Source organism: Pituophis catenifer, unplaced genomic scaffold, assembly GCF_029215685.1.
Source record: "Pituophis catenifer annectens isolate HBS135680 unplaced genomic scaffold, rPitCat1.0.hap2 SCAF_11, whole genome shotgun sequence".
Classification (NCBI taxonomy): Eukaryota; Metazoa; Chordata; class Lepidosauria; order Squamata; family Colubridae; genus Pituophis; species Pituophis catenifer.
In genome coordinates, this window is record NW_027256891.1 from 17673623 (window position 1) to 17689836 (window position 16214).

The window sequence follows — 16214 nt, forward strand, 5'->3', positions numbered from 1 at the left end:
GGTGATGGGAGCGACATGGCGCTCCCATGTAACACCTCTCCTGCACGAGCTGCACTGGCTCCCGGTGGTCTTCTTCAAGGTTTTGGTCACCACCTTTAGAGCGCTCCATGGCTCGGGACCTGGTTACTTACGGGACCGCTTGCTACCACAAACAGCCTCCCACCGGCCGGTACGCTCTCATAGAGAGGGGCTCCTCTGGGTGCCGTCGGCCAAACAGTGTCAACTGGTGGCCCCTAGGGGGAGGGCCTTCTCTGTGGGGGCACCTACTATCTGGAACGAGCTCCTCCCGGAGATACGGAGGATCCCTGATCTGTGCACCTTCCATCGCACGCTTAAGACTTTCTTATTTCATCAAGCTGGCCTGGCCTAATTTTAACCCTTTTTTCTTTGTTCTTTTTATAATATACATTTTAATTTGTTTTTAAATTATTGGGGTGTTTTAAATTTGTCTTGGGCCAAATTGTTTAATTCGGTTTTATTCTGCTTTTAAATTTTGTATTTATGTGTTTTACTTTGTGGCTGTTCACCGCCCTGAGTCCTTCGGGAGTAGGGCGGTATATAAATCTAATCAAACAAACAAACAAACAAACAAACAGAGGAGGTCAACCCTTTTCCCTCTTCTTCTCTCTTTCTGCCCTTCCTCCCAACAGGCGCCTGAAGAATGAGTTGCTGGAGATCCGGAGGAAAGGAGCCAAGAGGGGCAGCCAGCGGTACAGCGAGCGGACCTGCGCTCGTTGCCAGCAGAGCCTGGGCCGGGTCAACCCGAAAGCCAACACCTGTCGGGATTGCAATCACCTGGTTTGTCGCGACTGCCGCTCCTACGAAGCCGACAGCTGTTGGCGCTGCAAAGTTTGTGCCAAGGAGGCGTAAGTCTGCTCCCCTGCTTTGCACCTTTGCGACTGGGCTTGTGTTCTGACCCAGCTCCCCAAACACTCTGTCGTTAAATCAATGATTCCTTTATTAGCAACGCCAGCAGCCCCGGCAAAAAGTTTCTCTCTCACTGCAGTCTAACAAGTCTGTCCGTCAGGGAGATGAATAGTTGTCTGCCACATCTATTCATCTCCTCCCCCTGCCTTTTATCCCCAGAGGTAGGGTGGGGCTTTGCTAGCAGCGGTGGCTCTTCCGTCCCAAGGATCAGCCCATAGATTTCCACTGCTCTCCTCTCCTCTGCCTTCTGTGCATCCGTGCATCAGACACTGGACCCAGCTGTTCCTCCTCTTCCTCATCAGCCACCTCCAGACCTGGGGGCTGTTGACTCTCCATCTGAGGGTTGACGGACGGCCTAGGCTCCGCCTCTGTCTCTCTCTCTGACAGCTCCATTCCCTCTTCCCCCTCGGAGCTCTCAGGTTGCCTTGATGCTGACCCTGACTCCCACACCTCCTCTTCCTCCTCTGATTTGGCTGCTGGAGGGGCCGGCGGCCGATAGGCCACAACAGGTTGTATATACCTTGGGATTCTGTACACAACTGGGACTATCCAACCATGGCCAATGTTAAGACGTGTGGACTTCAACTCCCAGAATTCCCCAGCCAGCCTGGTTCATTTCATACTTGAGTTACCCAAATGGACTTTGGGATGGGGGTGGGGATTCACGTTCTCAGAAGTGATTGCTGTTCTCTTCCCTGTTTTCCCATCTGCAGGGAGCTAAAGAAAGCTACTGGAGACTGGTTCTATGACCAAAGAATGCATCGCTTTGCTCCTCGACTGGGCAGTGACATCATCCGCATGTCTCTTCGGCGCAAGCCACAGGGTGGGGCATCTTTGTCGGCAGGCAACTTCTGTCTCTGGTTTTTAATTAGAACAAACGTTCAGCACTTTCCAAGGCTAAGTAGTTATAATTTCTCCCTGCCAATTCCTTCAAATGCCCTGAGATATTTTCCAAATAGAGTTCAGGATGTTGTCAACTGGATTACCCCGTATGCAATCTGGTTTTGCAGCATTTACTGTCTAGACCAGGGTTTCTCAACTGTTGGCAACTTTTACGGGATGTGGACTTCTCAAATTTCCCAGCCGGAATCCAGGCATCTTAAGACGACCAAGTTTGAGAAACGTTGGTCTAGATATTAGTCCTATTTCTTATCTGGCAAATATCCAGTTTTGATCCATTAGAATCTGCCCATCTCTCCTTCCTTGCTCACGTCATCGATGGCTTCCTTATGTGGGTCTAGGACAGGTGTCTGCAACCTGCGGCTCCGGAGCCACATGTGGCTCTTTGGGCCCTCTGCTGTGGCTCCCTGTTGGATGATCCCACCACTGGCTGGCCCCTCCCCTCGCCCTCCCCTCCCAGTCACTCCTCGCTTATGGTGGGATCATCTGATAGGGAGCCACAGCAGGGGGCTCAAAGAGCCACATGCGACTCCGGAGCCACAGGTTGCCGACCCCTGTCCTATTCCATCCTTATGCTCCTCCCTACTGAACATTTTTACCCCCATCTTGGGGAGGAATCTGAGCAGTTGAATACCTGCAAGTTCAAAGGTTTAAACAACGTATGGGGTAAACTAGTTGTCCAATATGATTGATCTGGGTTGACTCCTCAAGGAGCAGCCGGATATTTTTTTTTTTAATTTGATTTATATGCCGCCCTTCTCTGGAGATTCAGGGCGGCTTACAATGCGTTAAGCAATAGCCTTCATACTTTTGTATATTTTTACAAAGTCAGCTTATTGCCCCCACAAAGTGGGTCCTCAATTTACCTACCTTAGAAAGTATGGAAGGCTGAGTCAACCTTGAGCCTGGCAAGATTCGAACTTACTTTAATTGCAGACAGCTGGAGTTAAATTACAATGCATTAGTCTGCTGAGCTATCCAGGCTCCTGGATAGGATATATATTTTGCTTTGCTTTGATCGAGTTTCCAGAAGACAAGTATGTGAGAAGACAAGCATAATTCATTCAGTAACCCTAACCCTAACCAATTTCATTGTACATATGATGTACAATGACAATAAAGGTTATACTACTATAATGAAACCAACCGAAGCCTAGCATAATGTAAGGCGGGGCTGTAGGTGTGTAACCTTGCCAAATGCAGAGGGTGTGAAAATAAGGGCTTCCTTATTTCCACAACACAGTTGTGGTCAAATTGTGCGGAAGGTTGCATCCTCTGTGGACAGAGTCGGAAATGGTTGGTTTGTGGTTGGCTTCATGAACAGAGTCAATTAGTTTGGAAACTGGGATTAGAGGCTTAGTGCAAGGTGGGAACCTAGCCAATTTTGGCTTATCCAGGACCCCACATTTAAAGAAGAAGGACTTATTTAAGGTGCTGTTTGGGAACCCAGCCAATTTTGGCTTATTCAGCACTGTCAAGCTTGTCCCAGCTTGGACACTTAGGAAAGAAAGACCCTCGACTCCATTTGAAGCGAAAGGTATACTTTTACTAAAGCCAAGTGGTTACAGCATAAGCAAAACTGGATCGGACTATTCTGGCATAAACCCTGCTTTTCCCCCCTTCTCCTGGGCCCTCCCCCCTTGACCAGTTTGTAAGTGTCCAATAGTATTCAAATTAGGTGTTTTGGTAACAGTCTTAATGTTTGGTGCCTTTTTGGTGGACTTTCTCATTCCACTCTCATGCTCATGTTCCATGGATCCGCCGGCTTGTTCCGGATTGGTACCTCTGGTTTCTCTCATCCTGCCAACCGTCCTTCCTACATCCCCATTCTCCCCCGCTCCCTGCATTTATGGCAGGATGCCAGCGAAGCAAGCTGAAGCATTTACGATGGCAGACCTGACATTATCCTATATTTAAATAAGGACTTACACTGTGTGGTGTCTGTTGTGAAGTTTCCGAAAGATGCCCTAATTAATTCATGAGCCACGAGCCAAACTTCAAAAGAAATACAGTCATTTATTAGGAGCACTATTTCGGCAATATACGGATGCAGTTAGAACTAATCCCACGTAGATTTACGTTCCCCTATGACCCTGTCTCTCCCCTCCTCCCTGGCTATGTCATAAATCACATTCTCCAATTAACCACTTTGGCTGGCTGTGCAATCCAACACCCTCCTACTGATTGCGGTAAGAAAGCATGTATGGAATGTAGCTTCAGTTAGGGAAATCGATCAGCTCTATCAGTTCTCCCTCCCTCCAGCTCATGGCAACTTGAAAGCTTTGCAAGTTGACATCTGTGCTGTATGTTGACACCTCTTTTTCCTCTGGTCATTTAGCTAACAAAAGAGAGACAACAAGCCAAGTGCTTCTTCAGAAAGCTCAACGCAAGGACCCCAAAAGTGGCTCTGAAGCGCCCCCCAAAAGTCCCCAGCAGCAACGCAAGGAACACAGGTGATTCTTCCTCCCTGCCTCAGGGCTGCGGTGAGATCCATTGTTTTTTTGCACCCATGCTCCAAATGCATGAAATAAAGAGTCTGGGCCACCGTCAGCTCATCTGCTGGTTATTCATAGCTGGCTGCAGGAAGCAGATTTAGTATCTTCAGAACCAGGCAGAGGTGAAATGCTACCGGTTCATACTAATTTGCACGAACTGGTAGCGGCGGCAGAGGGTGGTTTGGTGAACCGGTAGCGGTGGCAGCACAAGGCTCCGCCCACCTGCCCAGATGTCGTTACTTCTTGGTTTTAACCAGGAACTAACCTGTTTTTGACCCTCTGCGCATGCGCAGAAGGCTTTGCGCATGCACAGAGGGTCCAAAATCATACGTGATGCGCACGCGTACTTCCAAACCGGTAGGGAAGGTAAGTAGATTTCCCCCCTGGAACCAGGGTTAATTGTGGGAATTCGAATCGTGCTTTTCCGATCGACAGTTTCCCAGAAAACCCACATCTCAAATTGTCAGGGAAGATTTAATGAATATCACGAGTTATACGGGTGGAATTGGGGAGCCACCATAAAAGGTTCGGAAATTCAACCGAGTCTATCAACCCGTTCTGCATAACGAGTAGAAAAGGAATGGAATCGCATAATAAGAGGTTGCTGTAGAAATATCTGCAGAGATTCTCAGTCATCCAGGTCATGGTTGTCGCAAAGATGCTTTTCCAGGAGTCAACTGGACTTTCTTGTTTGTTTTTTCTTTTGAAGACGTTTCGCTTCTCATCTGAGAAGCTTCTTCAGCTCTGACTGAATGGTGGGTAATGGAAGGATTTATATTCCTTGCAGACAGCTGGTCCTTTGCATCCTTTTAGAGGGTCCTTGAAGCACTTGGAGATTTATCTGAGTAGTGCTCCTGGTTCCTGTAGTCTGCAGGTTTTTTTCCTCTGGAAATCCATTCCTCCTCACACACCATTCCAAGAGTGTTCATCCCAAATTGTATAGCTAAAAGTCTGTAGGGATTCTCAGTCATCCAGGTTATGGTTGTCCCAAAGGTGATTTTTTTCAGGAGGCAGTTGGACTTCCTTATTTATTCTTCTTTTAAGACATTTCACTTCTCATCCAAGAAGCTTCTTCAGCTCTGAAGTGGGGAATGGAAGGCTTTATACTCCTTGCAGACAGCTGGTCATTTGCATCCTTTTAGAGGGTCCTTGAAGCACTTTGTCCTCAGGGTCACTTGAGTAGTGCAGATGAGAAGCGAAAGGTCTTCAAAAGAAGAAGAAAAAAACAAGGAAGTCCAGTTGCTTCCTGAAAAAGCACCTTTGGGATGATGCTGTAGAAATAATTCTCTAAAATAATGGACTTGGAAGGGATCTTGGAGGTCTTCTAGTCCAACCCCCTAGGAATAATGGCGGAGATCACAAGTAGATCTTTTACTCTTGCACTTTATCAAACCGGTGATGTCGGAACAAAATCAAGGCGTTTACAAATCGGCCATCTTCAACCTAGTTCTCTCCAGATGTGGTTAAAGGACAGCTTCCAGCCGCCCCAGCTAATAGGAAGAGATCTGGGAGGGGTAGCTCAGCAGCATGGGATCTCTGCTCCCTTGACTGATAAAGTTGCACAGAGTTTGTGAACTTGGGTCATGAAGATGTGGATTCTTTTGGCTGCTGATCTAATTAGGTTTTTCTCTTCCAGCTTGATCTCTGATTCCTCTGAGCTACGGGATCCCAAAAGTGACACAGAATCTACTGAGAACATGAGCTTGGATGGCTCGCGCCCAGCCTCTGGTCCCACTTCTACTCGATCTAGGTCAGAAAGATCTCCGAGATCTTGTCCGTTACAGTATTTTTCGGACTATAAGACGCACCGGAGTAGAAGGCGCACCAAGATTTCGAAGGGGGAAAACAAGAAAAAAAAATAGTTTTTGCCCTCCCCAGCCCCCAGGAGCACTCTACAGGCCTATCAAACCCTCTGCACATTTATTTTATTTTATTTTTTTATTTATTTATTTATTTATTTATTTATTTATTTATTTATTTATTTATTTATTTATTTATTTATTTATTTATTTATTCATTCATTCATTCATTCATTCATTCATTCATTCATTCATTCATTCATTCATTCATTCAACTTGTATGCCGCCTTTCTCCGAAGACTCAAGGCGGCTTACAATGCATTTAAAAACCATATATAAAACATTAAAAGTTAAACCATTAAAAACAATTAAAACCCATTCACACCATTCTTGTGAAAAACTGGCACTCTGCAGGCCTCCCAAACCCCCCACGCATCCCGTTTTTGCCCTCCCCAGCCTCCAGGAGCACTCTGCAGGCCTCCCAAACGCTCTGTGTGTTCCATTTTTGGGAAAAACAGGCCTGTTTTTTTGCAAAAACGGGACACGCGGGGCGGGATTTTGGGAGGCCAAAAATGGCTGTATTCGCTGTATAAGATGCACCAACATTTCCACCCTCTTTTAGGGGAGGGGGAAAAGTGCATCTTATACTCCGAAAAGTACGGTAAATCTTTTGAGGGGTACAAGGAAGATTTGATTAAGCAGGGGCGTGGGACAGACAGAAAGTCTTTATACTCATAATTGTCTCCTGACATAGATAGACTGTGTTCATACCAACTAACCCTAACCCTAACCAACCACTAACATAAAGTGGTGCGATTACTGGTGGTTTAGCAATCTGGTTTCACCTTAATGTAGAATTGCAACCTGGGTTTGTTGTTTAAAATATTGTGCAAACCCATGACTTTGTGTTTTGTTCAGCAAATGATAGCTTTGTGTGAACATAATTGCACTGCAGTTGGATTCCCACGCTGCATTAAACCATTGTAGGGTTTGCTTGTGGCTTAGCGTCTTGGAAACTCGCAAATCACGTCTGAAGACTTTAAAATATTATTCGATCCCATCCAATGAGTTTGGAAGCCACGATTTAGTATTGAACACGATGACCTCACTGTGCATGAGATCAACCACAAATAAAACATTGATTAGTGTCTTCTGCAAATAATAGCCATATGTGACTTGATTAATGCATTACGTGATGCTTTAATTATGCAAATTTAAGCAAATCTGGACCTCTTTGTCAGCTCTGTTAGCTGAAAGGGAAGAGCTAGTGATTTTCTTCTCTGTATGTCCTCAAGTACCATGTTTTCCCGAAAATAAGACCCTGTCTTATATTTTTTTAAACCCCGAAATAAGCGCTTGGCCTTATTTTCGGGGAGGTCTTATTATTTTGGGGTGCGTGGAGCAAGATGGGGCTCCTCTTGCCATCTTACCTGATTTCCAGTTCTGCATTTAAATATTTTCGGGGAGGGCTTATTTTCGGGGGGAGGGGAGGCTTATTTTAGCGCATGCGCTCAAAAGCCCGGGTAGGCTTATTATCAGGGGATGTCTTATTTTTGGAGAAACAGGGTAGTTACTTTTGAAAGTTCGGTTGCTTCCCTGTTGTGTTGTTAGCTTTTTGATCTTGCATCTTCATGTCTAGCGTTGTTTCGAATGAATGTCTTGGGATGAGATTATGTTGGGGAAGCAGGAGAAAAATCATGGCAAGAAACCCAAAGTAGATCCTTCATGTCCCAAGATAGAATGAGGGCAGTAACCTGATGTTCTGCTTGGAAACATCTGGCTTCCCTAAGAAGCTGAGTCAGATGGACCTCTTGGTTGGAGCTAAGAGATTTCATCCTGTGATCTTTGGTTTTTTTTTTTCTTGTTTTTGTAGCCCTCGCCAGGAGAAGACGAATACTCTCAGCCCACCGGGGCCCAAGGTGTCCAGCCTAACCCTTCCTGCTGGCTTTAAGGAGACTCCCCACTCCGATTCAGAAAGCGTATGTTTACTGATGAGCAATTCTGGTGGTCTTCCGTGGAGAGAGAGTGTGTAGGGATATGTTTTGGGGAAGTCAGAAATCTCTTCTTCTCTTCAGATATAGCATCTTCTAAGATGCTGTATCTGAATATTGTAATATGTTGCTTGGGACATGCTTTTGAGTACAATAAAAGCAATTAGGCAGTAGCTGGGACTCACTAGACCGCAGCTACACTTGTTAAATAGGGACGCAGTGGCTCGGTGGCTAAGGCACTGAGCTTGCTGATCGAAAGGTTGGTAGTTCAGCAGTTTGAATCCCTAGTGCCACGTAACGGGGTGAGCTCCCATTATTTGTCCCAGCTTCTGTCAACCTAGCAGTTTGAAAGCATGTAAAAAATGCAAGTAGAAAAATAGGGACCACCTTTGGTGGGAAGGTAACAGCATTCCGTGTGCCTTTGGTGTTTAGTCATGCCAGCCACATGACCATGGAGACGTCTTCGGACAGCGCTGGCTCTTCAGCTTTGAAATGGAGAGAAGAGTCGGGAACGACTAGCACATATGTGCGAGGGGAACCTTTACCTTTATCTTTTACACTTCTTAAAATTTGAATGTGTGTCTGGGCAGTAGATTTGTTTTGCATTTCAGCTTGCGATATACAATGGCATTGATCCAGCTTCTTCTATCATATCAAGTTGAAGAAATTTATAGCAAAGAAAATGTATATTTGATTATCCAAGTAATAACTTGGTAGTACAGTGGTCTAAGGCACCCTGTTATTAAGCTGGTTATTAAGACCAGCTGCCTGCAATTACTGCAGGTTCGAATCTCGCCAAGGCTCAAGGTTGACTCAGCCTTCCATCCTTTCTAAGGTAGGTAAATTGAGGACCCAGTTGTGGGGGCAATAAGCTGACTTTGTATAAATATACAAAAGAATGAAGGCTATTGCTTAGCGCATTGTAAGCCGCCCTGAGTCTCCGGAGAAGGGCGGCATATAAATCAAATTAAAAAAAAAACAAAACTGCAGCTAGAATCGTATTTGCACAAAATTGGAAAAGTGAAGAGATTCCTGCAGAGGAGAATGCGATTAGGAAAATTTTAGAATGTGCAGAAATGAATAGGTTAACATTGGCAATTAAAGAGAAAGAACAAACTGAATACTATATTATATGGGAGCTATTTTATCGATGGCTAGAGGATAAATACGAAACTTAGAAATAAAAGTAGATGAGTGAAATATATTAAGAGGATTGTAATAATATTAGATAAATTATATATTGGTATTAAGTTAAGAATAGATAAAATAATGAATATGGCTGTAAACTTCAACTGTTATTGCACAAAATATTTGTACCCAGACGACAAATGGAAGATGGATTGTTTGTATTAAAATAAAATAAAAAATTTATATATATATATATATATATATATATATCTTTTTTCTTTTTTCATAGGCTTTTATGTGCATATTCTTTCTAGCCAGGTTTTACCTATGTAAACTTAGTTGTTCTTCAACTTATATATATATATATATATAAAAAAAGTTGTAGGAGAACAGCAGCTTGAGTGAAAGGCAGGGTTAATTAAGTGTGTCATCAGTTTGGAGTCATTGGGTTCCCACAAGAGACCTCAGTCCAGCCCCTTCCCCCCACGAATTCCTTTGACCCTTAACTAGCATCAATTTAGCTTTGATCGTCAATCGGATTCTTGTGTAGTAGTGGCATTGATTGACTCTTCAGTCTTTTGAACTCGGCGAGTCTTCCTGTTGATTTGAGCCTGACACGAGTTGGTTTATTCCCTAGGAAGCCCTCTGGGGGACTCAGAGTGCAGTTTCCGCAGATGAAAATGAAGTCTTGTTCAAAAAAAATCCAAGGAGAATTCAGAGGCCGTCAGGTAAGATAAGAAAGGGCTGTGCTGGGTAGGTTAAAGAGTTGGGCTTTTAGACTGCTAAAGTTTGCGTTCAGCTCCTGAGCCAGCCATCCGTTTTCATTGTCGTTTTTGGGCCAGTTGCTTTTTCACGTCCAGCCCTAACTTCCAGGGTTTTGGAGTGAACACTGGGTGTAAACCAGCCTTCTCCAACATGATGATCTTCAGATGTTGGTATTGAACCCACAACTCTCAATTTTCTTAGAATTTTTTTGAATTCTTTATTGGCCAAGTGGGATTGGACACACAAGGAATTTGTCTTCAGTGCATAAGCTCCCAGTGTAGATAAAAGATAAGTGATAAATCATGAACATAGTCATCATAAAAATACACTCATCATAGAATGGAATGGAATGGAATGGAATGGAATGGAATAGAATAGAATAGAATAGAATAGAATAGAATAGAATAGAATAGAATAGAATAGAATAGAATAGAATAGAATTCTTTATTGGCCAAGTGTGATTGGACACACAAGGAATTTGTCTTCAGTGCATAAACTCCCAGTGTAGATAAAAGATAAGTGATAAATCATGAACATAGTCATCATAAAAATACACTCATCATAGAATGGAATGGAATGGAATGGAATGGAATGGAATGGAATGGAATGGAATAGAATAGAATAGAATAGAATAGAATAGAATAGAATAGAATAGAATAGAATAGAATAGAATAGAATAGAATTCTTTATTGGCCAAGTGTGATTGGACACACAAGGAATTTGTCTTCAGTGCATAAACTCCCAGTGTAGATAAAAGATAAGTGATAAATCATGAACATAGTCATCATAAAAATACACTCATCATAGAATGGAATGGAATGGAATGGAATGGAATGGAATGGAATAGAATAGAATAGAATAGAATAGAATAGAATAGAATAGAATAGAATAGAATAGAATAGAATAGAATTCTTTATTGGCCAAGTATGATTGGACACACAAGGAATTTGTCTTTGGTGCATATGCTCTTGAATCATGAATTTTAAAATACAACACTTAGTGATAGTCAAAGCATACTAAAAAAGCAATCAACATAAATCATACTAGAAAACTAAATAAAACAATATAAATCGTAAAGATACAAGCAACAGTGTTATAGTCATAAGTAGAAAGGAGATAGGTAATAGGAAGGATGAGAAGAATAATAGTACTACATTCTTAGTAAATAGGGTGAATAAATAGAAAGGGTGGGATGCCATCATTGTAAATAAGAGGGCTGGTTTTGAGGCCTAGCATATGTCCTTCTTAGCTCCGCGAAGCTAAAATGAGTGGTTTCTCTGACATCTTAACCTATTTTCTACAGAATACACAAAGTCCGTGATTGACCTCCGACCAGAAGATGCGGTCGGTGGAGTTCTGGGAGACAGAAGCAAGTCAGTCCCAGGCCTCAATGTCGAAGCGGTGAGTTTGGAAAGAGAAGACATTTCAAAGTTGTGAGGACATTCCTGAGGAAAATGTAGCCCTCAGTACTTGGCTACGTTCAGACATTGTAGGAAAGCCTCCATGTGGTTTGTAGGCTTAGATTAGAATATCTAGTCATTTTTGCTGGGAAATCAGATTATGTGGAAACGAATCTTTGAATTTATTTTCTCCAGTTGGGTGGAGTTTTAAGTTCTAGAATTCTAAACTAGGGCCACGTTGACCAAGGAATTCTTGTCAGGGAATTGAAGTCCAAACCTCTGAAAGGAGGTATATTGGGATGCAGTGGCTCAGTGGCTAAGACGCTGAGCTTGTCGATCGAAAAGTCGGCGGTTCAGCGGTTCGAATCCCTAGTGCCGCGTAATGGGGTGAGCTCCCATTACTTGTCCCAGCTTCTGCCAACCTAGCAATTTGAAAGCACGTAAAAAATGCAAGTAGAAAAATAGGGACCAACTTGGGTGGGAAGGTAACAACGCTCCGTGCGCCTTTGGCGTTTAGTCATGCTGGCCACATGACCACGGAGATGTCTTCAGACAGTGCTGGCTCTTCGGCTTTGAAATGGAGATGAGCACTGCCCCCTAGAGTCGGGAACGACTAGAACCTTTACCTTTACCTCTGAAAGGAAACGAAGGAAGTCTGATTTAAAATCTAACCATTTGTAATTAGAACAAACCATGGCTTAATCCCATGAAAGAACTCAGCAGTGATTGCGTTTACTCCATTATTAGCTTTTTAAAAATCTTCCGATGATGAAATAAGGCATCATACTCAGTAAACATTTTTATTGAATTATAAAGTATTATCAAATACAAAATGCAAAGTAAATAGAAAAGCAGTGTGTGGGGGGGAAGGGTTGGAGGAAAAGAGAAGTGAGGAAAGATAAGAAAAAGAAAGAAAAGAAAAATAAGCATTGACTTCCGACTCTCTCTGTTACAGTAAAATAAGGCATTAACATGAAAATAAAAACAAAGCATCACGATCTAGCCCTAGCTAACGCTAAGCTGTGAAGCTTGAATAACTGAATAACAAAATTAAGGAAGCCATATCAAGCAGTGGTGAAATTCAATTTTTTTTTACTACCAGTTCTATGGGCGTAGCTTGGTGGGCGTGGCAGGAGAAGGATACTGCAAAATCTCCATTCCCACCCCACTCCAGGGGAAGGATCCTGCAAAACCCCCGTTCCCTCCCCACTCCTGGGGGAAGGATATTGCAAAATCTCCATTCCCTCCCCACTCTGGGGCCAGCCAGAGGTGGTATTTGCCGGTTCTCCGAACTACTCAAAATTTCTGCTACCGGTTCTCCAGAACCTGTCAGAACCTGCTGAATTTCTCCCCTGATATCAAGATCTAACAAGATCTGTGAAGGCAGCCTTTCTTGTTTGCGAACCATGGTTTGGGGTGAGATGCAAGCCACATAATATCTTGTGAAGACAGTAGCCTTGGATCTTTGCTGGGTCCACAAGATTTGTTGTTGGGAGGAAAGTCACAGCATGCTCAGAGTTCCTCCAGCCATTGCAGAGATACCTATGTGCATCTACGTCTTTTCCTAGGAGGAGGAGGAAGAAGACATAGATAGTTTAGTTGAAATTCATCGGAGAAGGGCGGGCCGAAATAGCATACGCAGTGGTACATCTTTGGTGAGTTTCTCTACTAACAATTTGCGTCATGGACTCTAGAGAAGAGAGCAAATGTGTGCTCCTGATTTCCTGCCTAGTTCAGTGGAGGAAACCCATGTTGGTGAACTAGGGCAGGAGTGAGCTACTAATGACACTTTAACTCAGGGTTTCCCAGCCTTGGCAATGTTAAGATGCAGCACCTGCCAACTCCCAGAATTACCGTCAGCCAACATGGTCGCTTTGGGGAATTCTGGGAGTTGAAGTCCATGCATCTTAACGTGGCCAAGGTTGGGAAACCCTGATCTACATCAGGGGTGTCAGACTCGATTTCATTGAGGGCCGCATGAGGGTTGTGTTTGGCCTCGGGGGTGGGGTGGGCATGGCCTGGGCGAGCATGGACAGTTTGATGTCACTCGTGTCAGGGGTGTCAGGGTTCTGACGGATGCCCTAATTAAATCATGAGCCTCGAGCCAAGCTTCAAAAGAAATCCAGTTATTTATTAGGAGCTTCATGTCGGCACATTCCAGGTGAAGCCAACTCTGACCCCACGAAATTTATGCCCCAATCATTACCCTGTTTCCCCCCTCCCCCCAGGGTGTGTCATCAATCACATTCGCCAATGGAGCAATTTTGCGGATTGTAGAGATCACTCCCCTCCGGCTGCTGTGGGTAACCCTGGCAAACAGCCTTGAGAGAGATATGTCTGGAGTGGGCTCCTGTCTTTGGCTCCCATGCTGCTTCATCAGTTTCCCATCCCTCTTGCCTATGGCAACTCAAGAGCAGGCCAGGGATGCTTTATGAGTTGACAGGGGGTCTCTCTGGTGATCTGAGTGCTCTGCCAGCAATAACGGGCTCCAGAGCTCCATTTTCATGTGACAACCTCCTGCCGCCCTCTACCAGGGAAAACATAGCTCAGGGGGGCTGTGTGAGCCCCCTCGAACTCCGTTTTCCTGGCAGAGGGCGGCAGGAGGCCGTCACAGCTGAAAATGAAACCTGGGAGGGCCACACATGCTGGCAGAGGCACCGTGGGCCAGTCTTTTGCTGTTTCTAGGGTGGCCCATGGGCCTTAAATTTGACACCCTTGATCTATATGTTAGATTCCGATTCCCATCTTATCTCTGACCCCTGGTTGGGGTTGACAAGAGTTTCAATCGTGCAATTTTTGGTGGGCCCAGATCGCCTCTTCGGCTTCTCCTTTGGAAAATGGCTTCTTTGTTCCAAGAAAGGGTGGATTTAAAACAGCAGAGATGGGAACAAGGTCGGAGTTGAACAACTGATCAATGAGGCTGCGGATGAAAATTACGCAGGGAGTGTTAACTATAATTATAAACTTTTGTTTTTTCCCATTTTTATTCTTTCTCTCCTGATTTTCATAGAGCACCTTGGGAAGCATGGTCAGCATTTACAGCGGGGCAGGTGACTTTGGCAACATCAGCGTCACGGGGGAGATCGCTTTCTCCTTGAGCTACGAAGAAAAAACGCAGGCCTTCTTTATCCATGTGAAGGAGTGCCGCCACCTGGCATATGCTGACGAAGCCAAGAAGCGGTCCAACCCGTACGTTGGGCAAGGGGCTGCAATGGATGGGGGCAGGGTTGCTGGGATGGGCATCATTTACCCCTCAAAGAAGGTACGAGACCAGGTGTAATTGTTGTCTCCAGAATTGGCTTTTAGGCCCAGCCTTCAGCCAAGTTTGGACAATGTGCTACTTGGGATTGTAGGTTTCATGCCCCCGTGAGCATGAATCTGTGGGGGAAGATGAGCTGGAACCTGAGCCGACAGAGATTGAGGAGGTGGCTTTGTTGGCTTCGGAGGAAAATGGGGAAGGCCGGGACCTTTCAGGATTACGACAACTTGTAGACAGAGAGGAACAGGGACAGGATGAACATGAGAGACACAGCTCAGGCGATGAGCAAGGACCACCCCTTCCTGATCCGAGAGCACGGAGAGTGGAGAGAAGGCGAGAACAGTGCAGACTGAGCAGGCTACTTGAGAGAAGAGTGCCCCGCCTATCTTCACAAGGCACACCTGGGGAATGTGATTTAAGGAGACACCATGGAAAGGGGCATTTGTCGGGAACAAATGCTGAGTTCCTGAAGTGTTGTGTGCCGAGGTTTGAACTTCCCAAGAGTTCTTGCATTCTTTCTGGCTTTCTGGACTAATTACCGTATTTTTCAGATTATAAGATGCTCCGGACTGTATTTACAGGAGGAAAATAAGAAAAAAAAAAGTTTTTGGCCTCCGCACATTGTGTTTCCGCCCTTCCCGGCCTCCAAATGCAGTGCTCTGCACATCCCGTTTTTGCCAAAAATGGGCCCATTTTTGGCCTACAGAGTGCTTCTGGGAGCCCAGGAGGACGAAAACGTGATGCACGGTTTGGGAGCCCGAAAATGGGATGTGCGGAGCACTACAGAGTGCTTCTGGGGGCTGGGGAGGACGAAAATGCGACACGCGGAGGGTTTGGGAGGCCAGACAGGCCCGTATTCGGTCTATAAGATGCACCAAAATTTTCACCCACTTTTACGAGAAGTGGGGGGAGTAAATCTTATACTCTGAAAAATACGGCAACTGGATCCTTTGCTTCCTTGATTTGCCCTGCTGGATTTATTGCTGTGCAGCCATGGTGTACACAGCGCTGGGCTGGACTATTTGCAGCCAGAGGCTGCTTGAGGTGTGTATGGGTGTTTGTCATCACTTTGCTCTGGGACTTGCCAGAACCGTGGGAACGTTTAGGGAAATTTGGAGCAATAAAGGGGCGGTTTGAACTGCCAGCTGCCAGTATTATCTCTGTGCCGTGCCCCGGGTCATCACAGTAGGTGCTTCTTGTACTGTGAGAATCAGCTGTGTTTGTAATCCATGATTTCTATCCATGCTATCTATCTATGGTAGATGAATGTAACTGGTTGTGATGTATTCATCGAACCATGGCTTTTGTGAACTAGGGCAGTGTATTCCGCAGTGTTGCTTCAAAATGAACCTTAAAATGTGGCTCTGCCAGTTGGCCTGGGCTCCAAATGAGGCTGTGTCACCCTGGGGGCAGTTATTGGATGAAAGATATGATCCCAGCTCCACTCCGTTATATCCCCCCTGCTGTCTTAGCTATTTCTTCATTAATTCTATATTAACGTTATAGTTACTGTTTTACTGTTCTAACCTTTGGCAGTATTGTTTTTATTC

General features: G+C 44.7%; 1 protein-coding gene across 2 annotated transcripts in view; it reads left to right on the forward strand.

Annotated features, from left to right (window-relative positions):
- The window catches only part of SYTL4 (synaptotagmin like 4), a 38102-nt gene that overhangs the window by 9623 nt on the left and 12265 nt on the right, over positions 1–16214 (forward strand). For both annotated transcript variants that reach the window (XM_070951667.1, XM_070951668.1), the window contains exons 3-11: positions 651–866; positions 1641–1750; positions 4166–4280; positions 5959–6072; positions 7995–8100; positions 9878–9968; positions 11309–11406; positions 12974–13060; positions 14416–14594. In XM_070951667.1, the coding sequence (XP_070807768.1) occupies positions 651–866; positions 1641–1750; positions 4166–4280; positions 5959–6072; positions 7995–8100; positions 9878–9968; positions 11309–11406; positions 12974–13060; positions 14416–14594 (1116 nt within the window). The remainder of the gene's footprint in view (positions 1–650; positions 867–1640; positions 1751–4165; positions 4281–5958; positions 6073–7994; positions 8101–9877; positions 9969–11308; positions 11407–12973; positions 13061–14415; positions 14595–16214) is intronic.